Below are 27,639 nucleotides of genomic sequence, written 5' to 3'. Positions count from 1 at the left end.
ACAACTGTTTTCCCTTTCTCTATTTTATAACTTTAGGTGGCAGCACCATAACAAAGACCTTTGCTGCACATAATCACACAGATATACAACAGCAAAATCAGTGTCAGACACAGCTCAAACTACAGAAAACTCTAAAATGTGCAGTTCTGCATAATATTGTGCAGCCACAAGCTGCAATATTTGCAACATTTGTAGAATTTGGCTGTGAAATGGCTTTTCTTTCAGCACTGCATAAACACAGTAGTGTTGCTTTTGTGATTTTTTTTTTTCCCATGCAGATGTCACATCAGCTTTCCTTGAACATGCAGGAGGTTTATTCCTTCCAGTCTATTTCCTACTCTTCACTGAAGTGCATGTTGATTTTTCTTACTGATCTCAGTGGAAGAGCATTGAGCCATCTTCTCCTATTATCTCACAGCAGTTCTCACTACTCTGTGGGCCACAGTGTTGTAGCATGGGATTTTGAATTTCTCTATTCTCCAGATCATACTTGTCACAGGAAATGGTAGAGTGTGTTTATTTAGGTCTATTCAGCAAGGTGCTTCCAAGTCCTCAAATACAAGTCTATATATGCACAGAATTAATGTTATGAAAACAGTACAGCTTTCGATATTACTTCTATCCTTTGGATTTCCTTTCTTGCACAAAGCTTTCAGCATTTACAGGAGGAATATGGGGATATGTCAGGCTTCTTAAGGAAGCAGACCTGTAGCTGGACTGCCAGCTCAAATGAGGACGCTACAGCACATGGGAGAGGCTCCGTGGGCACGACCTACGGAGGACATGATGTCGAGCTCCCAGCCCGCCCCAGAGCTGTGAGCGGAGGCTGGAGCACAAGGTCTGGTCCAGCCTGGGCAGGGGGGGGCTTGGGGCACCTGCCAGGTGCCTCCCGTGCCTACGAGGGACTGCTGGGGAGCCGGGATCTTCTCAGCAGGGCATGGCAGGAGGACAAGGGACAGGAGTGGCTGAGACTGGCCCTAAGACGACCCTTCCCCAGAGGAGAGGCGAGCGGTGGCACAGGCTGCCCAGGGGCTGTGCGGGCTCCCTCCCTCCCCGAGCAGCCTGGGCTGACCCCATGGCTGACCCTGCTGGGAGCAGCGTCTTGCACCAGGCACCTCCCCAGCTCCCTCCTCACCTGGATTATCCTATGGCACCATGGTCCTTTGAGCCTAGTCCTCGATCACTCTGAATGACGGTGAGCCTATCTTTGATATTAACAGAAAAATATTTAACTTTGTAATTTTATATTACAACCTTTTATATTACAAGCACTTTCAACATTAACCATCTCAAAAGTGCTTCGGTGAAGCAGAACCCTAAGAGGCATTTCTTTCTCCCTCTTGCTTGCCGCAGCTGCTGACTCCTTTTTCCATGTGAGAGCTGGTAGAAACAGATTTCTACACTTGCTTCACTTTATATTTACTTCACTGCTACGTGTTCCTCCTTCGTATCTCCCACTAAAGAAAAGGGGAAATGGCAGACTTTTCCTGAAAGATTGTCAGACAAAAGTTTACGCTCCACAGGTGTATGAGCAGTTTCCTCAGTAATGAAAATAACCCTTTGAGCCTACCACATGCTGCTGCGTATGTAAATATCATCCTGAGGCTTTAGCAACCTGGAACTCCAGCCATTTTATTTTAATTTTTATGATGTTTTTAACTAATTTGAATCAATTAAGGTTTTTGCTCTCTTGGTTAAAGACAGATTTCCAGCTACTGTTTCATGTTAATTAACAGGTCTCCTGGGGATCATCTGTATTTTAAGGCACTGTTCTGAAGTTCAGCAGAGCCAAGCTTGGATCCTTTGTCAGAGGCTAAACTTTGGAAAATCTGTTTGCTCTTTTATCATACTTTCCAGTAAACAGTTCAGTGGGTAATATCTGGGAAAGTATATTTCTCATTGAACTCTTTAATCCTCCACTATTTCTTTGAAATCCTGACCACTTATGATGAACACCTAGTAGACACATGAATTTTAGTATGTTTGACAAATACAGATTTATGGTGTGCTGTGACAGGATTTGTTATTAGAATCTCTGATAGTGTAGATTCAGGTTAATGACACAACATTATTCATCATCTTTGCCAGAATATACTCAATCTAGAGTTTGGCTTCTGCATGTACAGAACTACATTTGTTCACTATACTATTTTTTACAGGTTTTGTACTTCCTGTATTTTTTTCTCTTTACAGACTTTTCTTTTACAGTTTGTTATGCCATGTGACCCCGACATATTTTTCTGAAGCCTGATGTAATACTTGCACTGACATCATTTTATCACATCAATGATATGTATCTCTGAATTGAGCTGAAAATAAGCGGCTCAGTATGACTGCCTTACTGGGATGACCTTAATGAGTTTCTGCAATGTCTTATCTGTTGCTGTGATTGGTGCAAATGTATTCCTCATTATTTCTGAGACTGGATAATGTGCAAAAATTACTTACCTATAAAAGCCTATCATTTTAAAATACAGTTGTCAAATACTTTTGAAAGCGTTCATCTTATCAGAGGCCTCATCAAACTTTATTTCTCTGTTTACACCCTATTATAGAATCTTAGGGTAATATCTGGGGGAAAACCCCCAGTCATTGTATCTTGGGATGTACGCCGGTTTATTTCTCCTTTCCCAGGATTATTCTGACTTTCTAATTTACTTCTAACACAAACAGTATCTCAAAAGAAATGTCATATACTTGACTACCTTCAAGCACAGTCAGAATCCGTCATCCTCTTTTTTTACATACCATAACCAATAGGATCTTCTGTTCTTACTAATTACTTCTATCGTAGAAGGTGTTTACACTCTGTTTTGAGTGTCTTCCTCATGACTAGAGGAATGCTTCTGGGATGATGAATCCCTGGACAGTTAGTTGATATTCCACAGGGTCCACGGACAGTTTTATTCTGCTACTGAAGATATACTGATAAAGTTATACTGTTTCTTTTGCTTCATTTTCTATTGACAACAAATTATTGTAAAATGTGTACATCTTTCTACAGCTGTCACAGGATTTTTCAGGTGATGGACATTGTTAGAAACTGTGCATACTCCCTGTTTTTGCTCTAGACTCTCTTCTGAAAAGTATTCCAGCTTTCCAAGATCCAATTTTGGAGGACAGTCTACTTACAGTAGTTGTGTCTTTTCTAACATTTTATTTCTAGCCAATTTCTTTATTTCACCTAACATACCTAGAGGGCTTGATAACAGTTAGTCTGTATCTTCTACCAGTCTTTTCTACACTTTGTATTCTTGAATTCAGTTACTGTATGATATCAAGTATAACTAAGATAAATATGAGGAGTATGATGAAGTGTGTCTGAATCATTATTAAAAGGTCAGTCAAAAAATTCTTTAGAGAATTCTCCTCCCTGCTGCAGTCTGGTGTGAAATCTGCATTTTTTTCAAAAGTAGCTTTTCCTAGCAATGCAGTTATCCTTCAGCTTGCTGTCTATAAAATCTCACTACTTGCTTTCTCATCCTGATTTTTAAAAACTCCAGCAATATTCAGGAAAATCAGTGGTTTCTATGAGTCTCCTTTCTCCTTGGATCAAGCTTCTTAAATGCCTTTTCCCTAGGATTTCACAACATTGTGAGTAAGTTTCAAGCCTTCTAATTTTTTTTTTTTCATCCCAACAGATCTGTTTGAGGATCCCACTGCTGCTAGTGAACAGTGGCTGGGATTCCTCAGTGGAGGGCTGAATAAGGATGTAGATTAGGAAAATCTTAATGGCATTATGGCCAAATAGGAGGGTGGTGCATGTGGGCCACTGCTAGCTTTCCCAAAATCTACACATGTGACAAAGCCTATGACAGCTCTGTGACACGCACTTCTCATAGTGGTTTTAAGCTCGTTCAAGATAGTGGTTTCTCAGACCATGTCAAATGACTAGTTCAGGGCAAAGTCAGGTCTTGGGCTTGGAAAGAAGATGATGCCAATAGGCTCTTTGTGATTCACCACTCCCACTGATTTCAAAGCTGGCTCTGATTCTCCCGAGAACATGGTTGTTACTGGAGCATCTGTCCAACAACATGAGTGACCATTCTCCCTCTTACTGGACAATACTATAAGATGCAAATATACACCTTAGATTCACAACCAGGGTGTTCTTTAAGCAGGGAAATATATATATATTTATATATATTATAAAAACTACATATTCCCCTGCCTCCTGTGTCCTTATGCTATTTTTAATGATTTTGCTGGCTCAGCATCTAAAGTGCTATATAAAATAGCCTTTTCTTCCTTCTCTGTCTTCCCTACCCCTCCTATGCAACTAAAATCATCTACATTACGTGCCTGAAGGAACACATTTTGTGCCCACATAGGGGCAGCCCTGTTTAGATGTGTAAGCATACACTATCACTCCACTTAACCTCTGCACAGCTTGCTGTCATTGCACAGACAATGTCAGGGAAATATAGTCCTAGAACCCTTTTAATAAAATCCTTTTTGTGACTTGTTGCAAGGCCAGAGGTGTTTTGTAGGCTGCCAGAAGTCAGGCTGAGTTTGCAGATGAAAAATAATACAGATGCCATGTCCTTGTCTGGGGACTGCCCTAGAAAGTATATTGCAGGGCCATTATATCTACATTACATCAAGGTTTCTACCGACATAATTATTTCAGGCGTTAATCTTGCCTACTACACTATCTATCAAGCAGATGGTAGAGCTGCAGTAACACAAAGTTGTCTGCACTACCACAACTATTTACCATGCAAAGCCACTCCATGAAACTAAGTATTTAGGCTATTTAGCTTTGTACAAAGACTTCCCTAGAAGTTAAAACTTATTGGCAAAACAGATTCAGTCCAGTCTAAGGAAAAGAATTTAGTCAGGGTCTGGCAAAGCATTCAAACTGGGCTTTTAAAAAGGAAACTGACTGCTCAGCAAAATAAAAGGATTTCTAAAATAAATAAGGCAGTTGATTTTTACTCCCTCTGACTTGTTAACTACTGGAAGAAAAAAAACTTGTTTTGCCTGACAGTACTTTTTATTATGTAAACAACTCTTTGTAGGGGAAACAAATCCATGAACTTCTACTTCCTTAAACACCTGATATCATTAAGAATATTGTTGAGATAATGAAGGGTTAGTGAGTATATTGCCAGAGTGAGCAAAATTATTAGAAGCAAAGCAAAAAAGAAATCACAAAACCTAAGATGTTTCAGCAGAGGTAAATAAGGGGGACATTATTACATCATGCATCACTGCTAACATTTTGTCTAAAAAATATTTTAGTTGTACATATTCATCCATTTAACAATTCAGGCTTAACCATAAGAATAAAAATAAACTAAAGATATGGATGTGATTGATGCAGTATGTCTCAACGCAGAAGATAGGGACAAGAAACTGTACCTAACAGCAGCAGATGTGGGACGTCTACACTGTTAGATACAGAGCAAGAGGACTGATTTGACCTGTGACAGTGAGCAAGAAGCACCCAAAAAAGGTCCCGTCCAGGTCCAGGTGGCACCCTGAATCATTCCTCTTAACGTAGGTACCAGGACTTGTTGGCACAGAGGAGAAAATGACCGACCTGCTGTTCTGTATGCTTCACCATCTAAGGCATAGCCTCATTCAGAGTTCCTTCTGCTGGAAATACATGCCTCATAAATTCACCCTTCTTTTCATACTACATACCATTTTCTCCCATCTTACTCCACAGGATGAACTTTTGGTGTGATAACTGCCCCTCTTGCACTTCACTGTGGTCTGTATTCAAACTACAGTCTGGTGCTACAGTAGAGTGGCAGATAGCCAGATACACTATTTAATACTAGTTCAGGGTTTGGTCTATAAATCCAGAACAGTTGTTCTGCATGACTAGCACTTTGGAAGAAGAGAGCTTTTCTGCCTTGCTATATGCTTTCACATCTGATAATAATTTTCTTAAGCAGTCTGTGAGATGCTTACATTTTACAGACGGATAGTGTTATTTTCTTCTTCTTTACAAGAAATTTCAGCTGAATCTCCTGTGTTATAACTGCAACCGGAGGCTTTTCCTCCATTTGATGTGGACTTCTCTAGGACACTATGTTTACAGAACCAGAAAAACTGATCCTATGGCACGTACTGTGCATCTGTTCTGTGAAACTGCCCAAACGAAGCAATGGCAATATGTTGCTAAGTACATGGGCATAAGTAAAGTTGCCCTGACATTTCCCCTCTGCATCGTCATGTTTTCCAATGACCAAAACTTCTTGGGTTTGAAGAGAGATGTACTTCTCCTTTTTGGAGACACATTCTTGTAGCCAAGAATATATCACACTGGTCATCTCTGTTGGTTGCATATACCATTCTGACAGAAGGAGCAGTGAACAACCCAAATGTTACATTGCAAGACATACAGTTTCGACTTCTTTCATCCTTAAAGCTTTTTGCTTGTTTGTTTGTTAAGACCAAAAGTAGTGCAAGTATACTTATTGTGGAAGGTGAATTAAAGAACACTGAGTAGTTTCCACACATGTGGAACCTGTCTCATTTGACCACCTAGGATTTTGATTTTTTTATTCTGATTTCAGGCAAGGATTTTCAAATTAGCATGAAGTTCTCAGTTACGTATCACTGTAATGTGCTACAGGTCATCAGAGTTGCAATCACAGGCTGCAATTACAGACTCAGTGATTATAATTACCTCTGTTATTAGCCCAGTATCATGAGTGAGGCCATGATGCAATCAGAAACCTTGTTACTAACTTTGAGATTGGCATTTAAAAGTCTGTGTTTGAAAAGGTGTTCATATTTTACAAATGTTCTGTTTTTTCTTTTATAAAATAAGTGCATGAAAGTTAATCTGTCACATCATGTATTTAATTTACCTTGGATGTTCAGTCTAAGCTCTTTCAAAAAAAAGGGAGCTGACACTTGCATGTGACCTCATAAAATACCTTTATGAAATACCATGGGAGGTTCTTATGCAAAATGTGAGATCTGCTTGCAATAGATAAAACCAAAAGCAACTGAGAAGGCAGTGAGTTTTTACAAACATAATACCAACCAGATTCCTGAGCTGACTTCGGCAACCAAAATAGTACTTTAATGTATCCTTTCAGATATTGTTCTCTTCTGTATCTTTTGCAAGTAACCACTAATAGGAAGATGAAGAATTGAGTACCCAGAGATTTGCAAAATTGTGGAAACACAGCACCATGAAATGTGGCACGCTGGCAGGGAGTGCAGCCCGAACAGCAGGCTGGCATGTTGCTTCACAGCACACCATGGCATGGACAAGATGAATGCTGTAGCAGCAGCAGAACAGGGAAGGAAAAGGGACAACTTGCAAAAGGAAGGGAGACAGGAAAATACACAACTGAAGCTGCATGAAGAGCTATTTTTAGCTGGCAATGGTCGGCTGTATTGCCATTTGCCCTTCCAGCAGATTATGACCGTACCCTGTATGGGGCTGGCCCACACCAAGACAGCGACTGGGGACCAAGGCCAGCCCCTGTGGGCAGCAGCACACGCCCAGGAAAGCAGTATTTTTTTCCAGCCATTTACATTTTTGCTGGTTTTTACTTTTTGACTGACATTAGTGATCTGAATGGAAAGACGGAGTTTTTTCTCTTCCTCATTCTTCCTTCCAGCACGTTTATGATAGCCCTAGTGCCTGGCTAGCCACAGGGTAAACTGAGCTGGTCTATCTAAGAGTAAACAACAGAGAGAAACTTGCAGGGTGGTTATGTGGGCACATGATGACTTGGGTTATCAGCAGGGGAGGGTGGGAAGAAAGTCAAGATCATCACCTCCAGCAGCAGTGACAATTTATGTACACCTTCAAATTATTTGTTGCATTTAGAAACATGCTGTGACTTTTAAAATTTGCTAAATATATGTCAGCTTGAACAACATGCTCATTTGAGCTTGATGGAAATTGGCTGGAGGCAGCCTGCAGCAGCATTGTCTAACACCTGCTACACTGCCAGAACTCACCAGTTTCTGAGCTGGAACAAGCAAACATTATTTTACAAGAGCTCAGTGTGCTTATGGTTGTTGACAGTTCTTGTTAGGAGAAGGGATAGCCAATGCACCATTAAAAGTGACTACTTTATCAGGCACAAATGCCTGCAGAGCCATTGGCATCTGCCTACCAAATGTGTTTGCAAGTGACAAAGGATGCCTGCAGAAGTATGTGGTTGCAGAGCAATCTTCTGCCTCCTAAGGGATTCTTTCTTCAAAACGGGACTAAACTATCTAAGCCACTTCGACTAACCTGGGTGATACTTCAAAAGTAAAGCTGCAGTCTCTATTGATATTTGTCTTGCGCTGGTACTTTCCATCTTCTTGGAAGAAAAATACTACAGTGTAAGTACCTTTATATAACTTAGTTGAAATTAGTTCCAATGCAGATTCCCAAAAAGGTTTCAGTGTTGTAAGACCAAGTAAAGAAATATAGTTCTACTCATAATAGGTATCACTGTCTACACTACTACTTTTTTCCAATATGGCAGGTAATTATCCCTAAGTAAAAGGGAGAAGGAGGAAGAACGCTTCCTGGTATTAACAGCATGTCAAAACATGTGCACTGGTGGTTTTGTGATGTAGTAGTTACCTTGCAAAGTCACACCTTCATTATTTCACAGCAACTCATTTGTGTAGTTATAACTAAAAATAAAAGTGTATATACAGGAGTTAGCATGAGACAGCTGGGATGGAATAGTTATTTCAAGCTATTTCCTCACATGGAAATAGATCGTAACAGAACTTCCTTACAGGTTATCTCCAGGCTGTGGAGAAAACCAGTTTTAATGGATGAATATTATTATCCCCCAAACCCTGTGATTCTGAAAAGGAAATGATGTTATGGAAAGTATCTCTCTTTCGGAAAATGCTGTAGAAGAGAGGTGCTAAAGAGAAATAGTCAGTTCAGCAGAAGAATTTTCACCAGACATAATGAAGTCAGAATCACTGCTGCAAAGCATTTTGGACATGACTGCACAAATTTTAGTTCTTATCTCAACAGAAAAAAATGCAGATGAAAATTGAGCAACAAATGGGATGTTTCTGTCGCTGCTGCTGTTTCTCTAGTTTATGTAAAGGACATTTCCAAACATTCAGTAGTGACTAAAATATCTGAAACTAATTCTGTGTTGTTCAAGTCACTTGCTGTCAGTTTTTACAAAGCAGTGAGTGATCACGAATGACAGACAAATCCAAAGACTTTAAATAGATTGGGTAATATCTGAAGCCAGCAGGTTCAACAGATTAGGAGACATTATGCATTCTACATCACTGTTACAGTGTTCTTCCCACGCAATCAATGTTTCAGTACTGCATGGCTAGATACTTTTCACTGGTTTCAGGGTGGGTTTTTTGTTTTGTTTTTCTTATCTGCAATCCTTAGCTGCCGAGGCAAATAAGTAAAATAGGATGTTTCACTCCCAGCTTTTGTGTTGTAAATCAATTATACTATGGCAACTTCAGGAACAAAGGCAGTCACTGACAGCTTTTGCCCTTGAGCCTCACAGCACCTCTACGAATGTGGAAAAATACAGCACCTCTAGCAGTAGTCACCAAGTCCTTGGTGTGAGGATGGAGTTGTATTATTCTGGCCAGCCACGCTGTCTCACTAACCATTCTTTTGGCTTCAAAAAGGTCTGCCTCGGGAAACAAATGGGCTGGTGCATGCTTGTGTCAAGCAGAAAGCAAGTTCTTCCCCAAAACTCACCAATTCCTGGTTTTGAGTTCAGACACCCTCAAACTTGTCCTGCACAGAGCTCTACTGCCACCCATAGTGGTATCTACCACTATTGCTCATGAACCCCCTTGCCTAATATACTGGTTTCTACATGGGCACAAGGGCATCTGTTCACGCACACTGCCAGCTCAGGTGACTTGTTACCACCATTCTTCTCCCAAATAGCAAGATGTCTGTCTGTCTTCCGTTGTGAGGAACTGAGGCAGAAATATAGCAGAACAAACGAAAACATCATCTCTTCTTTTTCACTGCAGCCTTTGTACGAGCGTCTCCTAGATCAGCCGTTTCCAGCCCTGTTTCCCCCTGGCTCGCAGCCCTCAGCGCTAGTCAGCTCTCCAGGCTCACTCACGCTGTGCTGAGGGAGCAGCTTAGCCCGTCACGGCTTCCAACCTCCCAGTCCCGACTCCACTTATGCAGCCCACGACTCACCAGCAACCATGCAGTCAGCCTGCTCAGGCAGGTTCTTCCAGCTTAACTGCTGGCTTTTGGATCAACCCCCTGAATGTATGGCCAAGTATGGGAGTGGACAGGAAAGCAGAACAACTGGCAGAAATTCAGCATTTGTGAGCAGCCATGAAGGCACATTCTGTATGAGGATATAGTTGTTGCAAACAAGATCGTAAATCCAGCTGGATTTCAAATTACTCAAGTTGGTATTTGAAACCGTTTGAAACCAGGCCAAGGAGTGAAAACATGGTACTTTGAATTAAAGTGACTAAAGCTGCTGGAGAGCTACACCTGCCATTTGAATATGCTTGTTTGAAAGCTGCCATCCTGACAGCTGCTTCCCATCTCTTAAAATAAATAAATATTAAACTTCTCAGGATGGGGGGGATGACACACTTTTCTGGTTACACAACTTGTAACAGCAAGAAATGTAACCTGTTCTTTCTTAATAAGGGCTAATCCTCGAATAAAAGAGAAATGGTTTCTATCAGGATGCGGAAGAGATTGGATGTGCACAAGAATGGTACTTTCCATAAAATTTAAAGGACTTTCCATACTACACTGAGTCTACAGCTAGTCACTAAACACATGATCATTTATGATCCCAAAAAGGGAACAGTGTACTACGTCAATGCAGTATTAAATGCAAGTAAGAAGCTCCTAGTCACACCACTGTTTAGGTCTGTAAATTTACAAATTGCAAACACTGGTGCAAAGAGATGCTGTAACTTCCTCAGGTTTCTAATATGATGGTGGAAGTGTTAATTTGGATTCACGTATGCACATCAAATACTCAAGGCAGTCATGCATTAAATTGGTAGTGTGGATATACCTACCTATTAGCCTGCAGAAGATTGATTATCAAGATATGCCATAAAATCTACTTTACTTTTTGCCTCAGTCTTCAATATTCAGGCATTTTTCCTTTTAAACCTTTTCTGTTAAACTGTTAAGACTTTTTGGCCTAGAAATCATGCTTCTGATTTTTTTTAAATTAGTATTTTATGTCAGGTTTGTATTTTTCTGGCCTGTATTCAGAGAAGTTGCTTGTCTGTTAAGCTCTGGAACAACATGCCTATAGCAAACACTAGCTCTGTTCCAAAGAACACTAGGGTTGAGCTGTTTTTTAACCCCTTTTCCTACTGCTGGTAGTCCAGAACAGTGATGTTCTTTCTGATAACAAGAACCCTCTATCTTCAAGTCCACATTTTAGTCAAAAGGCAGTTTATCCTAACCTGATCTTGTGCCAACATTTTCCTTCAGTTTAAACTGCTCACTTTGTTGTTCAGGTGTATATATACAGAGAAAACCTGTATCACTTTCCCTCTGTTTAACTTCTAGCTATTCCCTAATATTATTTGCCTATTCCCTTGACAATAAAATTACTTCATGTCATGTTATTCTTACATTTACTTTAGGCATCTATCTGCAGATCAATTTTCTTCTTCTGTGTAGTCAGACCAAAATGGTTTCCAATGGTTTACTTTTCAGCTTATGATTGAAGCTGACAATTCTTACCAGACCAGCTAAAACCTCCCTCTCTGAGGACTCTCGTGGGCCGCTGTGAACATGTACCCGGGTTCCCGTGGGTAGCACCGCATGGGGACTCCTTTCGGTATGGTGGAAGCAGGAAGGTGATCCCGGACTAAGTCATCAGTACTCCTGTCCACTACAACTAATAATTAACTTCTAATAATTAACCTAAATGAGCTCTTTGTAGTTTATAACAACTCACCTTGTGACACAGCTTTCAGCTTAACCAAAGTTTCCTCCCCCTCTAATGCTCCTCCATTCTTAAATTAGGTAACATATAATACTAGCAATAACTAACTTTAAAATTTGCGTAGTGGTACTTTCTTTTCCTTTTTTTTTTTTTTTTTGGATTTACACTGCACAACTTTACAGCCAGCTTCACAATCAATGGCTTCTGATTTTTTTTTTTTGTCTTTTGAGTAAAATACGTTCTACTGTCTATACAAGGGAATGCATTCAGTTGTAGCTTGAATTCCAAATAATGGTACAAAATCAAAAAAAGCAAAACCATCTTAATATCGTGCGCGTATTTCATATCAGCAGGCCTCAAATACATCAAACAGCTCTGAAGATTGTAAATATGTAAATGAAGCACATTTTAATTTAGATGCTGAAAACAGGAAATAACCATCCAATTCATTTGCTGATTTCCAGGAAAGATCTCTTGGGTGGATTCACTAGTTACTGTATCAGTAGATTTCTAAGATGAACAGTATCAACCTTGGGATAACAGACTCCAGTACATGATGTTCATTATCATATCTACTGTAACAAGCAGCATGTAACTTGCATCTAAATCTTGGTCTGTACCCACAGTTTATTTAAGAGCAGGTACTATGGAGGTTGGAAAAGACACTGTGAACTTATTTGTTACTTTACCACGCCCCTACTATCACAGCCTGTGCTGCAGCCTCCCTCCTAGAGCTGTGTGATGGCAGGAAATTGTGTGAAGGAAACCCTACAGACATGGCAAGGCCCAAACGTCTACCCTGACGCGGCGCCGAGCTAGGCTCCGACCAGGCCCGCTGCCGTCGGGGCGCGCCGAGCGCCTCGGCCTAACCCGCGATTCGCGCCGAAGGAGGCGCCGGTCGGTGAAGAAGGGCTGCGCGGCGGGGACAGGCCGGGGCCCGCCGGGAGGCAACGGGCCGGGTGAGCGGCGACGCCGCGACCCGGGACCGGGCCGGGCCGGGCCGGGGCCTCACCGGGGCGGCGGTAGGGGGTGCGGAAGCGGTTGGCGGGGCCCGCGATTGGCGGGGGCCGCGCGAAGGGGCGGGGCGCCTCACGTGAGCGGGGACGGCGGCTTTTTCCTGCCCGCCGGCGCCCCCTGGCGGCGGCCCGCGCTTACCACCGCGCCGGCATGGAGCGGGGCAGCGCCGCCGGACCGGCCCCGGTCCCCGCCCAGGCCTCGGCCTCGGCCCCGGCCCCGGCCCCGGGTGAGGACGGCGAGGGCTGCGCCGGATTGTGGGAGCTGCCAGTGGAGCGCTGCGAGCGGCGGCCGGAGTGCGGGAGCTGCAGGTGACGCTCAGGGCAGGCGGCCCCGGCCGGCCCTCGCCTCCGCCCCGCCCCGCCCCGGTGCTCCGGAGGCTGCGCTGAGGCCCCGGGGCGGTGCGTCGCGGTGGCGGGGGGCGGCGGGAGGTGCGGAGCGGGCGGGGGGGTGGGGGGGGCAGACGGGGTTTGGTTACTTAGCAACGGCAGTCGGTGTCTTAGCGGGGGGGGGGGGGGGGTGGGGGTGGGGGGAAGTCGCCCTCACGCCCGCGCGGAGGTGGGGCTGCGAGTGTGGGCGTGTCCTGCGTCACCGTGGGCGCGCAGCGGCGTGTCCCGTGGGGGCGCGTGTCCGTCCGTGCGCAGGCGTGGGGGCTGGCGGCGGATCCGAGCCTCGGGCCGCCCCAGCTCGGGAACGCGCCTTGGCTGCGGCGGCGCCTGGGCCGCACGCCCGGGGCCTCGCAAACCCCGGCTTCGGAGGGTTTGGGTTTTCGTGTGTTCTGTGTTTTTTTAAGAAGCCGCTGGTTCTCGGCAGGCGTGTAAAATTTGGGTGTACTGCGTTAGGCCCCGAGCCTGTCTTTCCAAGCACAGCCTGCCTCTGTGACACCTGGACAAGGTGGAAAATGTTCCCGGGGGGCGGGGAGCGGTGTGAGGTGGGAAAGGGGGTTGCGATGTTCCCTGAGTGCCATGCAGTGAGGTACATGAGTCCTCAGTCTTCGGTGCTTTGTCAAAACAAGAAGCTACCGAACAACTTCGCAGCTGATTTTGAAATCCGTTCAAACAGTGGGGAAAGGAGGGGTCAGTGTAACTTCATGTAAATTCAGGTATCTTTTTAAAGCGGGCACTGGCTTTTGATCCTACAGTAACTTGGTTGTATGTCTGTGTATATATATCCTTTTAATGGAGTTGGCAGTATGTCAGTTGTTACTAAACTGGAAAGTTTGTGCAAAACTACCAAAGAATTCTAGTACCTCTGTTGATTTCATCTGTTTCTGTTGGTTGGTAAAACAAGGAGAAAGGCATGTAATTTTGCTAACAGTGTAGTTGTAGTCTCTGAAAAGCATCAGAGTTCAGGAGCTAATGTTTGATGAAGTGCCTGTAAATAAGTCATCGGAAATATCGTGCAAGTCATAACATCTGTAAATGTTAACTGTTGCAAAAAAAAAAAAAAAATTAGTCATGGGCAACAGTTGATGCCCGAAGATGAAAACCAATCAGATGCATGACATTTCCCTTTGACTGTTCTCTTTTTCTTTAATGAGTTTTAGCTCAGGGGACTGCTTGAATCAGATGTGGGTTTGTGTTTATTTAATATGCCCCAGTAGATTTTTTTTTTTTTTTTGATTCTGTGAATTTTTCCAGTTCCCCTTGAAGCTGCGTAAAGTTCTTGTATATGCAACATCTGGGTGGCAAGAAGACACCTCAGGCCTACAAACCCGGGGTGGAAAAGAATTACCTTTTTGTTTATTTTGGTTGTGGCTTCTACCTTCCTCTTTTGTAGGTAGTAGTCAAGGTGTGAGCAAGCCAGAGATTCATATCTTGGGTAATGTGTTTCTGCTTATTGTTATAAAGACCACTCCTCATCCTGCAGCTGCTTAGTTTCCTAGTAACCTTTTGGTAGGGGATTTTGTTAAAAGTCTTTTCAAAAGCCAGAGCTGATTTTTGACAACAACAGGACCCTCACCCCTGTTCTTGTTGAATCTTTCAGAGATCTTAAATAGTTCTGAAGAGCAGGATTTCCTTTTGCAAAAGCCATGCCAATTCTTCTTATGTAAATCATGTATTTTTTTAAGTGTTCACTAATCACATTTTTAATTATAGTTTCTGCTTACATTAATAGTTTGATTTGTTGCACTCTTTTATATTTTTAAAAGTTGTTTTACATTTGCCATTTCTAGTCCCGAGGTGCCAAGGAACTGCTGAGTAACCCACTGTCATTCTTTATTCAGCTATTTAACCTTAAGTTCTTTTAAAATGCATATAAAGTGCTGCTGATTATTGTTATTTATTTTGTCAGCGTGTTTCACAACCTCTAGTTCCTTCCATTTTGGACAGATTATCTGATGAGTCACCTACAAAAATGGTTTCCAGAACAGGCATCTCCCTGTTTTCTTTCATAGTAGAACCTGATGGAAAGTTTACTCAGCTCCTCATCACAATGTAGTGTTAAAACACCAGTTTACTAAAAAGCTCTAAATGAACTACGCTTGCTGTTGAGAACACGGGTACAATGAGGACATACACTGAAAGAAATGTAGGGGCAGAGAAACCAAGGAAGATAAAAAGACCACAAAGCTCCTTGCTTTTTAAGAAACAAGGAAAGTGGCAATTTTTTTAAAACTAAAGTTTTGATGGAGATTATGATGCAATACTGTATTGTGCACTCAGTCTACTTTTGCAATGTATCCTCTCCATCCTCTTCCTCAGGAATGTAACTAAATTGTGCTTGTCATTGAGCACAACATTCTGTGGCATGACTTGGAGTAAAAGTAAGGTGCATTGTGAGAAGAAATATTATGAAACTTGATTATTACCCTGAACATTATCATGATGGTGGTGGTGGGGTGCAGTGATTTAATAGTGTTTGGAATCAGTGTGTATAGTGGTGATGGTTTGAATTCAGTACAAAAGGACAGAAGAACGGATTATATTTAATATAATCTGGTGATTCCTCATGAGAACTGATTTAAAGTTTTGGCTTTTTTCTTTATACGGCAAGACAGGTGATTGATAGCTTTCTAACAAGTACTAAATCAGTCAAGATGTGAAACAGAAATGTGGGAGTAAGGTAGATAAATTTTAATTTTGGATAATGTGAATAACTTGAGTGTCCTGAAGGATCAGAAATACTGTGTTTTGGAGGCTTTCTGTTGCCTGTGGTGGTTGTGGAGGAAATGCTAGAATTTGCAATAGCTTATGTGGATAATTTGAATGAAATACAGTAATGACATTTTACATTTTGAAGGTGTGTTAAAGCGCTACTTTAAAAAAAAAAAAAAAAAAAAGACTCTGGAAAATGATCCTGCTCGTAGTTGGTGTCTGAGATGGCAAACAGCCGATGCAAATGAAGTATGTGCAGTTGACTTTATGCTGTTTTATACTTGAGGTCACAATTTAATACATATTCTGTTTGTCTGCCAAAACCAAAAGGTCAGTGGTGATAAATTTTGAATCGCTGATGGTTATTTGATTACTTCTTAAGGCTTTCTTTGCTGACTTAAATGTTCAACTCGCTTTCAGAAGCTAAAGCCCTACACCCAAACATTTAAATTGGAGTATAAGCTCAACATAGTTTACAGGTTGCTGTTAGCATGGAAAACAAAATTAGTAGGCCCCACAACTGAAGCCATATAGGGCAACAATTTGATTTTGTGGTGTGACACTCCGAAAGCAATATGACATGTTGAATTTGTGTCCTTATGTCGGTCAGAGTTCACTCTTTCCCAGATAGTTGGTGTGCGGGTAGGGAAAAAGTCTTTTGGTACTACAGAAGCAATAAATGCACAATGACTTATTACCACAGATCTTGACTGTGCATATGCAGGATTTTACTGTAGTAGGAGTACTTCTGAGGAATATTTTCAGCAAAAAATAAGATTTTAAACGGTATCGTTTATGATCAATGGGCATTGCTGGGTCTCTTGTGGACCATCACAAATCCCCACTGGAAATGGTCCTTTGTGTTTGCAGGACTAATTTATGTTGTAGTTAGGATAATAACCACTAGTGTTTTCTCATGTTCTGCTATGATATATGCTGTTATACAGTATTTGTATTTCAAAGGGGGCGGGGGGGGGAAGAGAAGGAATAACTTTAATACTGTAACACAGATGCTCTCTTTGCCTATATCCAAAATATTAGATACTATACTTAATCTGGGTACTGTGTGAGCGCTCTTGATAGATTGATAGTGACATGTGATGGCATAGTGCTGCTTCATATTTTGAAGAAAAATTAAATGTTCTTACATGTGTCCCATGTTTGTTAATAATCCTGTGAAGTCAAATAAAGGCTTAGTCTGAAGAAGCAATGTGGTCCTTCTTCAACACAATGAATGTATGCAGTAACTTTATGGCACATTGGTATAGTTTTTAAGTGTAAATGTGAATTCAAATTATCAGAAAAAAGCGAAATAAGCATGTATTAATTCTTTTAGCAATTCCTACTGAAAAAAAATACCTTCATAGACATTGATTTCTTAAATGCCTAGAGTTCATTCTTAAGAACATTGATTTTTACTGCTCTAAATTTATTGGAATTTTTCACTCCCTGAAAATATTGATCCCTATCATTGTTTAAGTAAACTTTTTATAACTGAAACTGTGTATTTCCCCACAATTCATGACTTGTAAAAGGTGACTTGCTCTTCTGTTGGATATTTTTAAAAAAATTTCATGCATTTCCTATTATGTTTGCATTGAAAAAAGGAAAAAAAATACACATGGTTAGGTGACAGACATTTTATTATTCCAGGTTCTTAAATGGTTTATCAAAGGCCAATTTTTAAAAAATGCTATTAGCACTTTTAAAGACTCATAAATCAATTTTTTTTTTTCAAATTTACTCATTTTCAGTATAGTTAAATGCATAAAGTGGGTTTACAGGTGTCTCTGAGAACCTACATGTCAAAATTACATGGATAAATAAGGTGATTCTGCAGATTTTAGAAGGAGCTAAATTTGTGCATCATCAGGAGACAGAAAGAAAAAGGCTGAGCAGAGGAAGTAAAAATGAGATCCATTGACATGAATGTTAAATTTGACAGCAGTTAAATGCCAGGTTGTGCCAGTAATTATTTTCCTTCATTGGGAGAGGTGGGTTCAATGTGTGACTCTCAGGACTCTTGTAGGATTTCAGGAGGGAGTTGTTGTATCTCATACTTTGGTATTGGTATGTGTATGTGTGGTGCTACTGTGAAGGAGAGTTAAGTTTCCTCTAGGCTTTGGGGATCTCTGTTACTTATTGTTGGTGCAGCAGTGATAACAAGATACTAATAATATACCCCTTCCCCAAATGGTGGTGAAAAGGAGCAGTATTACCATCTCATATTTTGAGGTAATTTTTTTCCACTTTAGGCATTTTCTCTTTTGCTGTGTGAAGGGGAATACCCGCTTCCTGTCAGAACATAACTGTCAGCGATCACTCACACTCTGGCAGGGTTAGGATTCTCAGCTGCTGCTGAGAAGAGTCTGGCTTCTTCATTCTATCCCATCAGGCATTTATACACATGGCTAAGATCCTCCTGAGTCTTTTTCAGGCTGAGGAGTTCAATCTCTCAGCCTCCCCTTATACAAAAAAATGCTGCTGTAGTCCCTTAGTCATCTTTGGATGTGTCCTGGACATGCTCCAGGAAATTTGTCTGTCTTGTACTGGGAAGCCCAGGACTGGACCCAGTGCTCAAGACTTGGCTTTAGCAGTGCTGACTAAATAGGACTCCTGACCTCTCCCTCCTTTGACCTTCAGGCAGTGTTCTTAATGCAGGCCAGGATGCTGTTGGCTGCCTTTGTGGCAAGGGCAAGGACACTGCTGGCTCATGATTAGTTTCTTGTCTGCTAGGTCCTTCTCTACAGGGCTGTTTTCCAGCCGTTTGGTCCCAAAGCATGTACTGGTGCCTGGTGTTACTCTTCCCCATATGCAGGACTTTACATTTCCCTTTGTTGAAACTTCATGAGGTTCCTGTCAGCCCATTTCTCCAGCCTGTCAATGTCCATCTTGTCAGAGTCCAATATTCCCTGATGAGGTTCTTCTAGATATTCTACACAGGGAAGGGTTGAAAGTTTAATAGCAGGTTTACTTATCTGAATGTATCTGACATTACACAAATTTTGGTTTGGCACGGTGATACAGCAATGTACTGAAAACACAACAGAATCACAATATAGCAGTTGCAATCTACAGTGGATACTGGATCGCACTAGAAATGTGATTACCACTCTCTATGTGCTAGCCATCACTACACTGTGCATCCTGAGCTGCCCACAAGGAACGCATGGGTTGAACCCTGCCACAGCTCATTGCTCTCTGCAAAGTTCATTTGGTGTTTGTTCAGCTTTTACACTATGGTGAGCTGAGCCACATAAACGCTTTCTCCATGCTGGTCTGGCTGGGTAAGGAAAGTAATACTTTCTGTTGATTATCACAGGGGAGGCCATATACACAAACAGTTGACCCACCCAACTGATAAAGCAGTTTATCTAAAGTGAAGCCACCCTCCAGTCCCCTTTGTGTTGAAGTAAGTTCAGCTTCCTTTACGATAGATGTGGTGACTTCCTATGTTGTTTTTTGAGCCTTTTCTTGAAAGTGTTCATTTATCAGTCACACCTCTGGGTGGCAGCACAGCCATGTACCTGTCACTCCTCCCAATGTATATCATCCCTGAACTTGCTAAGGGTACACTCTGACCCAGCATCCATGTCACTAATGAAGAGGTTAAGCTACTGGCATCAGTATCAATGCCTGGAGTATTCCACTAGCAACTTGCTTCCAACTGGACTTTGCCCCACTGGTCACAACCCTCTGTGCCTGGCTGTTCAGCCAGTTCTCACTCCTACTTATTGTTGGTTTATCTAAGTGGTACCTTACCAGTTTATCTAGGAGGGTGTTACGGAAGGCTGAGACACTGTCAGAAGCCTTACCAAAGTTGAGGTAAACAACATCCACTGCTCTTCCCTCATCCACCAAGCCACTCACCTCAGTGTAGAAGGCAATCAAGTTGGTCAGGCATTTCAGAAAGGCACCCGAAGGTGCCCATTCGGCAGTACAGGCTTAAGAGCCTTCCCCATTAGGCTGTTCTGCTTGCACCTCCTTCTTCTCATGCCTGTCCTCACTTCACCTCTGTTTTTTCTGGTTTCTATATCCCTTCTGTTCTCATCATCATGAGGCTTGCCTACCCAGCTTCCTTACTTGTTTGGTGAGAAGTCACTACCCTGCCCATAATTTCTAGTTTAAATCTCTCCATAACAATAGTTTGGCCAGCCTGTTGGCAGAGGTAGTTTTATCCCATTTAGTAAATGCATCCCATTTCTTTCAAGTAGCTGTTGACCCTCAGAGAGGATCCTATGGCTGTAGAAACCACAGCCCTAGTTCTAAAAACAGCTGCGCAACCAGTTGTTAACCTGCAGAGTCCATAGAGTCCTTCTGAGACCCTTCTGCCTCACCAGCAGGATTGACAAGAATGCCACCTGTTCCCTAGACCACCACCCCCAAAGCTCTGTAGTCATGCTTGATACTTCTCAGGTCACTCCAAGGGTGTTGTTGGTGCCTACACGAAAGAGCAGCAGAGGCTAGTAGTCATAAGGCCAGATGAGCCTTGGCTGCTTTTCCACAATATCCCAAATGTGAGCCCCCAGCAAGCAGCAAACCTCCCTAGAAAACAGATCATGGGGGGCCCCTCCATCCACTGCAGCAGGGAGTCTTCTACCACTATCACTTACTGCTTCCTTCTGGTGGTCCTGAGTGGGTCATGCCAGACCATCAGAAATGCTCCATTGGACGGCACTCCCAGCTTCTCATAGCTATGAAGATGGTAACCTGTTGTGTAACTGCAGGTCATTGGGTGAGGCAGGAGCCTTCCTCCTGGTGTGAGAGGTCACCACCTTCCAGCCTTCATTGTAATAGGACTTCTGTCTTAGAAGCTTAATGGGTACAGGTTCTTCATGCCCCTCTGCTGCAGCTGAAGATTCAGGTTCCCAGAAGAGATCCAACTGATCTTTCTTATTCTCTTTGATGTTATGCAGGGTTACCTCCTCCCATAGCTCTTTCACTTTGTAGCACAGCTAGTGGGCAACTGCATGTCTCCTGCATGCGAAAAGACTACGTTCCCAGATGTTAGGCCCCAAGCATTCCCTGCAGCCTGAAACTTGCAGAGGTGCATCCTTCTTCTGAAGCTCCATCTGAGTCTTAGGATCTAATAGCAAAGGGATGGTTACCTCAGTGGTGCCTGAGAACTGTGCCCTGTGACTGCCATTGCTGAGAGCAGTGTTCTAATCCAATGCAGATTAATTATCATAGAGTATCTCAAGTTGGAAGAGACCCATAGGATGATGAAGTCCAACTCCCTGCTTCTCGCAGGACTAACTAAAACTAGACCATGTGACTAAGAGTGTAGTCCAGATGCTCCTTTGAACTCTGACAGGTTTAGTACTGTGGCCACTACTCTGGGGAGTGTGTTCCACTGAAGTTCTGAACTTCCCCTGACACAGTTTCATTCCCTTTACCTTGTGTCCTATTGCTGGTCACCAGAGAGCAGAGATCAGAACCTTCCACTCTGCTGCTCGCTTTGAGGAAGTTGTAGACTGCAATGAAGTCACCCCTCAGCCATCTCTTCTCCAAGCAGAACAAACCAATTAGCTGTTATGATGAGTGAGTTTTCTACTGGACAGGCTTTTACCAGCTTTCTAACTGCTGTGGGCGGGCTTATCAGGCTGGAGGTAGAAGGTGGAACTGCAGAAGCTTGATTTGGGTAAGTTTAAACTGCTGTGAAAGAGCCCTGAGATACTTTTGATTTAGTAGTATTAAGTTATCCCCATTTAAAAGAAATTAAAATTAATTACATATATGGTTCTTGTGAGATATGGAAAATATTAATGTAACCACTGATGATGAGGTTGTATTAATACTGTAATTCCTGACCATTTTGTGGTAAATAATAGAAGAATTTTGCTTTCGCTAAAAGTAATTAAACAATTACTTCTTAGGCTAAAGCTATTATTAGTACAATGATCCAAATTTTAAGAAAAATAAAATACTTTACTACTGGGAAAAGAAAAGGGGGGGATTGATCTGAGGAAACACCAACCCAACAGCCCCCCCTCTTGGGATGCTCACCAGATGATCCATATCAAAGGGTGGTAACTCCTTTGCAATGGAATGAGAAAGAACAGAATGGGCCATCTCTGGTATCCCTTGTCCCTGAGATAAGAGAGGAACTGAAACCATTGAGACATAAAAGACAAAGGAGCTGCAAATTGGCCCAGACTTGGAGGACAAGGTGCTGAAGGAGTGGAAACCAGCAGCAGTGTGGATAAAAGGGGGGTTGAAACTTAATCAATTTGGTGAGCCTGGACAGAGCTGCGACTCCTCGGCCACCCCAGCGCTGCATTTGCTCTCTTACCTTAATAAAGATTCATTAATCCATATTTGGATGTGATTGGCCTTAATCTACCTATAACAATTTGGCCAAAAGCTGGCAGAAGGAAGTACTGCCTTCAACAGAGGAGTTGGTCTTGGCAAAGTTATAGGGTAGTACCGAGACAACTGCAGATTAGATACCTGCTGAAAGAGCTCAAGTAGCTGGTAATAAAATGTAATTCTGAGATGAGGCAAAGACCTCTAGAAATAGTATTCTTTTGTAAACACAAAACTGGCTTTCCAGTTCTTGTTGGCAGTCGAGTGGCATTATAAGGATGCTAAGTATTGTAGTTTGCATGACAGTATCTCAAGAGTGTCTGCAGCATTAACGTTTGCTGAGAAAGATATTCTAATAGTTGGTGTACAGTCTTTTGCAGATATGCTTAACAGAGCATATGTGAAGAGTGATTATGTTGAAAAAGTTAAATCACAGGTCTGTTTTTGGATTTGTATGGAAGGACTTTGTCAGTGACACAAGTCTGGTGTGAGGCTGGGGAAGAGGGGAGTGTCTAGCAGGGAAACACTGAGGAGAGGAGCTGTGGTTTTTAAGAGTTATCTTCAGCTGTTGCTGTTAGAAGCAAAGTGGGTAAATTGTTCTGTGTGTTGCAGTATATCTGAAGGAATCAAATTATTAATATCTTCATGGATTTCTGGCCTATAGAACTGGATTTTATTTCTTGTAACTTAGTTACTATTTTTCAAAAATCATGGTGCATTTGCAATTCTGTGGTGTTGACCTAGTAATTGCATGCATAGGTTTTTCAAAGTGTTTTCCAAACCTGGGGACAGAATTCCTTGAACTGGTGAGTTGATGAGACTTTTGTAAGCTAGTTACAACACAGATGACCCTGATAAAATAGTTACAGGCCTTGTTACCTGTAAGTTGTATTTCTTCAAAAAATAGCTAGAAGTATTGGCAAGGATTTCTCATCTCCTCACTGTGGATGTAAAATAAGTGTTTATTCCAGAAATTTAGTGATTTTTATATAAATCAGTTCAAATATGTATATAATTTAATAAAGAATTATAGAGATGTAAATGTATTTCAGTTTCCATAAGAAGCTAAAGGTCAGTGGAAAAATTACCAAGTGTTAGCTTTGAAGTTCAGTGCCTCTTATAATCTTAACACAGTTTTATTAATGTTGTTCTAAGTGATTGTAGTTTACACACTAAATTCTGTGGCTTCTATTGGTAAGAATTATAGACATCAAGCTAAACATTGGTCAGTGGGTTTCAGTTTATTTTTATTCTGCATTTAGCAGTTACTGTATTTGGAGTAGTTTCTCATGCTATTGTTTCTTTGGCCTGTATTAGCAGTAATGAGTGGTGCCAGAAATGTTAATGAATGAAAAAATTTAGTGACTTGAATATTACTTCTTTCTGCTGGGCTAAATTTCAAAGGCATTTTATTTTCTATTATATTGTGATCAGATTAATGAGTAGTGACCTTTTTAGGCCACTTACATTGTGCTCGGCCAACTTTGTTAGCATCCATTTGGGTCTGCTAGCATTAAAATTAAAAAAAAAAAAAAAGGTATGTCAGGCAGGCCACATCCTTTTGACTATGGACAGCTATAGACTAGTAGGCGCACAACTAGAGATGAGAACTCCAGCAGAGAATAATCTTGTTAATTAAAACAACTCCAGTACCTTTGATCTGATTCTTTTCTGTAATTACACCAAGTGCAACTTTCCTTTGGGGATGGTAGTGTACTGTAAGAGAAGCCAAAGATGTTTCAACATTGATCAAGCCTTCCCAATTTAATTATGAGGAATACTGAAAACACCAACAGTTCCTCTACAATAATTGGTATTGATTTTTATAAACATAACATAAAGCAAAATTCTTAAAAAAACCTATATTTTACTTTTCATACTGTGATGGCTATAAAAGTGAGAGCTGAAAACTTACCCATATACCCGAACAAGAATTGGGGTAAGCACAGCCAATTCTGTGATTTTTCTTGTAATTTCTGAGGTTTGCATCTGAGATTGACTTAGGTGAATTTCACCTGGAATGTGGTGCTATGAAACAGAACAGTATTTCGTTTTGAGGAAAGCCAACTCTGACATACCCCAGAGTTGCTTATGACATAAAAGTATTGTAGAGCTTTTCTGAACACCCTGTGTCTGATGTGGTCTTGGTTCACTCAGATTCTTCTTCAGTTACCCCATCTTTTTTTTTTTTTTTTTTCCCTTCGTCTTCTGTTTTCCTCTCAGCTTAATTAAATTTAATTTTTACAAAACCAAGCTTTCCTGTCACTTCAGATGCAACACTCAAACACCCCTCCCTTTTTGAATCTGTATGCCTAGAATTTCTTAGTTGTTTTTTTTTTTCCTGACTTCCCTGAGAATGAATTATCAGCGTGACATGACTTCTTCCACCTCTATTTTTTGGCTGCCTTTCATTTATGAATGATTTTCTTTTTTTTTTTTTTTTTGTCTTCTGTTTCAGTTGTGGAAGGCAGTTGTTGGAGTCTTTTCTCCTCCTTTTAATGACTGTATTTCATTCCACCATCCCATCTCCAATCCAGTACCTGTGTGTCACTTTCTAATTTTTGAAGTCAAATACTGTCTTCTGAGCACTGGATTTAGTTTTCTCTTGGCTCTTTTAGAGTTTTACATGGATTGTGCTTTTGGTCCACAAGTTCTGCTGAAATGTTTTTTCTCAAAGTCTGTAATGCTTTCTACTTGGAACAAATCGTACAACTTCAAATTCCTGGATATGTCAGCCTAGTAGTTGCCTGAGTTGTTACTGGAAGCATAGCTCTCCTTGGTTTCTAAGACATAGTTGTCAGCTATATTGTTTTAACCATCTTTCTACATAAAATTTCTGAGTTACACCAATGATGCTTGTAATTTCTGGTAAGAGTTTCTTTTTAAATTCTTGTGCTCAGTTCTTAAAGCTATTAAACATGTATGTCAATACTGAAGACCTGCATGCTGTCTGTAACAGGTAGTTTTTGTTTAATCTCAAATTTGTCTTGCCATGAACGTTCAGCTCTGTCAGTTTAGTCACCTAAAAGAGAATGTGACCTTGCTGTACTTAATTTTTGTATTGCTGGGCGATGTGTAAGGAAAACACACAAAATGACCTGGAGGCCTCATCCTATGGCTTTTCTGGCACAACACTAGATAGTAGATGATTTATGTTGTAAAGTTAAATGGGATTTTTCTTACCTAATGAGTAGGCATATATGTACTGTGGCTGATCTTTATTTCTTTCTACATGTTTTTCTCAACTGTTTCTAAATTAATGATCAATAATACAATTTCTGAGTTTGTTGGGGTTTGTTTTTTATTTATTTATTTATTTATTTACTTATTTTTCCTGTTTTAAGTAGTCAATCAACTGTTATCCAAGGGGCTAGTGATTTTAAATAAAATTGAGTGTGCAGGCTCCTTAGGTTTTGGAAGGAGCACATTAAAAGGCACACTTTTTGTGTGAGTTGACAGTATCTGCTCATATAACTGTACAATTTTTGTTATTAAATATTTATGTTTTCTTAAGGTGTCAGGGAATAGGCATGCTTACCTATACTTCTGTTAGTACCAGCACTTCAACATTTCTATTTATTTCAAAAGTCCAGTTTAATAAAATTGAAAATAAGTGAATCATGCACTAGAGAATAAATGAAGCAGATTTGAATGAATGTCAAATGTTCAGGAGTTACCTATTTTGATGCTCACATCAGAGATAGTAGAAGGAAAATGCTCCTTACCTTAAATAAAGCACCTACATTTTTGGGGCTTACTAAGGGGAAAACAGTCTGGAGAAACCCAATGCCAGAAAAGTTAATCAGCTACAAGGCCAGACTGTTATGAGGGGGCAGTGACTAACTGTGGCTAGTTGTGTTAACACTGGGTTATATTCTTAACTGCTAGAAAATGGTAAATCAAGAGAGTGTTATTTCATAAAGAAGAGTTCAAAAAGAGTTATTTGAGGGTTCCTGTTATTTGTATGGGACAACACTACTAGTCCACTTCATTTTATAATATATGGAATGTGGTTTTAATGATAGATCTGAATTCAGTATTACACTTGTGCAATTTGGGAATAATCCCTTGATTTTTTTCCTCAGTGTCTATAGGATTTGATTTAGAAACTTAATAATTTCTCTCTCTTTGTTGGAATTTTCATCAAATGGAGTTTTGAGCATGTAAAATCATTAGGATTTAAATGTGTTTTGCTATTTTTAATAGAAGGGTTTGTTATTTGTACCCTCTAATAGGGAATTTCTTCATTAAGATGCCACGGAGACGAACGAGTCGATATAGATGTACTAGTTCTCTTGGAGGCCTACATCTAATTCTCCATGGACATCCAAGTTCTTTTAAAAACCCTCATGTATGAAAAAGCAGGCAGCTAATGCTTTAAGTTGGTTTTAAGTGCCTTTTAGAATATGTCATCTCCAAGTAGATTTAAAAAAACCACATAGAATACAACAAACTTTTTTACATGTGTAGCCCCTTCACACCTTATAAAATTGAAGCAGAGATTCTGACAGATACATGTTTTAAACTCAAGTAGGTTCAAAGGGTTCTAGGCACCTAAATGAAGAGCTCCAGTCTCTAGAACTACTTTGGTAATGTCATTGACATTTGTAACAGTACAGTGTGTATAATCCATCAAACCTTATTACATTAGTTATCCTTTAACATCATTCTGTTATGAGCCACTGCTTTGGTTTTGTATTCTGTTAATGTTTGCAAATATAGAGTATGTACCAGTTTGGAGAGCGGTCAGGGGAGGAAATTTAATAAGGGCACTATCAGTGAATGAATTAAGTTGTGCACCACAAAAAGAAGTGGGGATAGAGGACAGAAAGAAGGGTTTATGCTGTGTGTAAAAGCTGGTGAACATGTTCCTAGAGACTAGGGTGGTGAGGTGGAAGGCATGCACGACAAGCTTACAGGTGTCACCAACACAGAGGGAGCAGTTGCTGTACTTCAGGTGGGTAGAGCTGCCATTCAGAAACATGTTGACAAACTGTATTGTCATTAGGGACCTCACAAAATTCAGCAGATTGAAAACCCTGGCCAAACATGCCCTAGCAGCCTTGCAAGCCTGCATGCTGGCTGGTGGGGAACCACTCTGCAGCAAAGATCTAGGGCACTGAGGTGGGCAGGAGGCTGAGTGAGGGGGCAACATCATCCTGTCTGTTTCAACTAGAGTGTAGCTGTGTTTCAGTTTAAGAAAAAACAAATTACTCTTTCGTGAGAGTGGTTAGATGCTAGAGCTGGTTGCCTGGTGAGACTGTAGAGTGTCCATCCTTGGAAATGCTCAAATCAAGTTGCTGAGGGCCTTGGAAATTATTACTGCTTTGAGTGATAAACTGACCTAG

The 27,639-nt window shown here is 41.2% G+C and overlaps 1 protein-coding gene across 2 annotated transcripts in view; it reads left to right on the top strand.

The window, feature by feature from the left end:
• The first annotated feature begins 12,622 nt into the window (after nucleotides 1-12,622).
• The window catches only part of DTWD2 (DTW domain containing 2), a 94,110-nt gene continuing 79,093 nt past the window's right edge, over nucleotides 12,623-27,639 (top strand). Inside the window, exon 1 of one of the 2 annotated variants that reach the window (XM_042787962.1) lies at nucleotides 12,623-13,198. In XM_042787962.1, the coding sequence (XP_042643896.1) occupies nucleotides 13,041-13,198 (158 nt within the window). In that variant the 5' untranslated portion in view covers nucleotides 12,623-13,040. The remainder of the gene's footprint in view (nucleotides 13,199-27,639) is intronic. The other variant, XM_042787961.1, reaches the window with a different exon arrangement.

This window comes from Tyto alba, unplaced genomic scaffold, assembly GCF_018691265.1.
Source record: "Tyto alba isolate M040663 unplaced genomic scaffold, T.alba_DEE_v4.0 Super-Scaffold_13, whole genome shotgun sequence".
Taxonomy (NCBI): Eukaryota; Metazoa; Chordata; class Aves; order Strigiformes; family Tytonidae; genus Tyto; species Tyto alba.
Note: the sequence above shows the minus strand (reverse complement) of the source record. Positions and strands in the feature narration are given on the sequence as shown.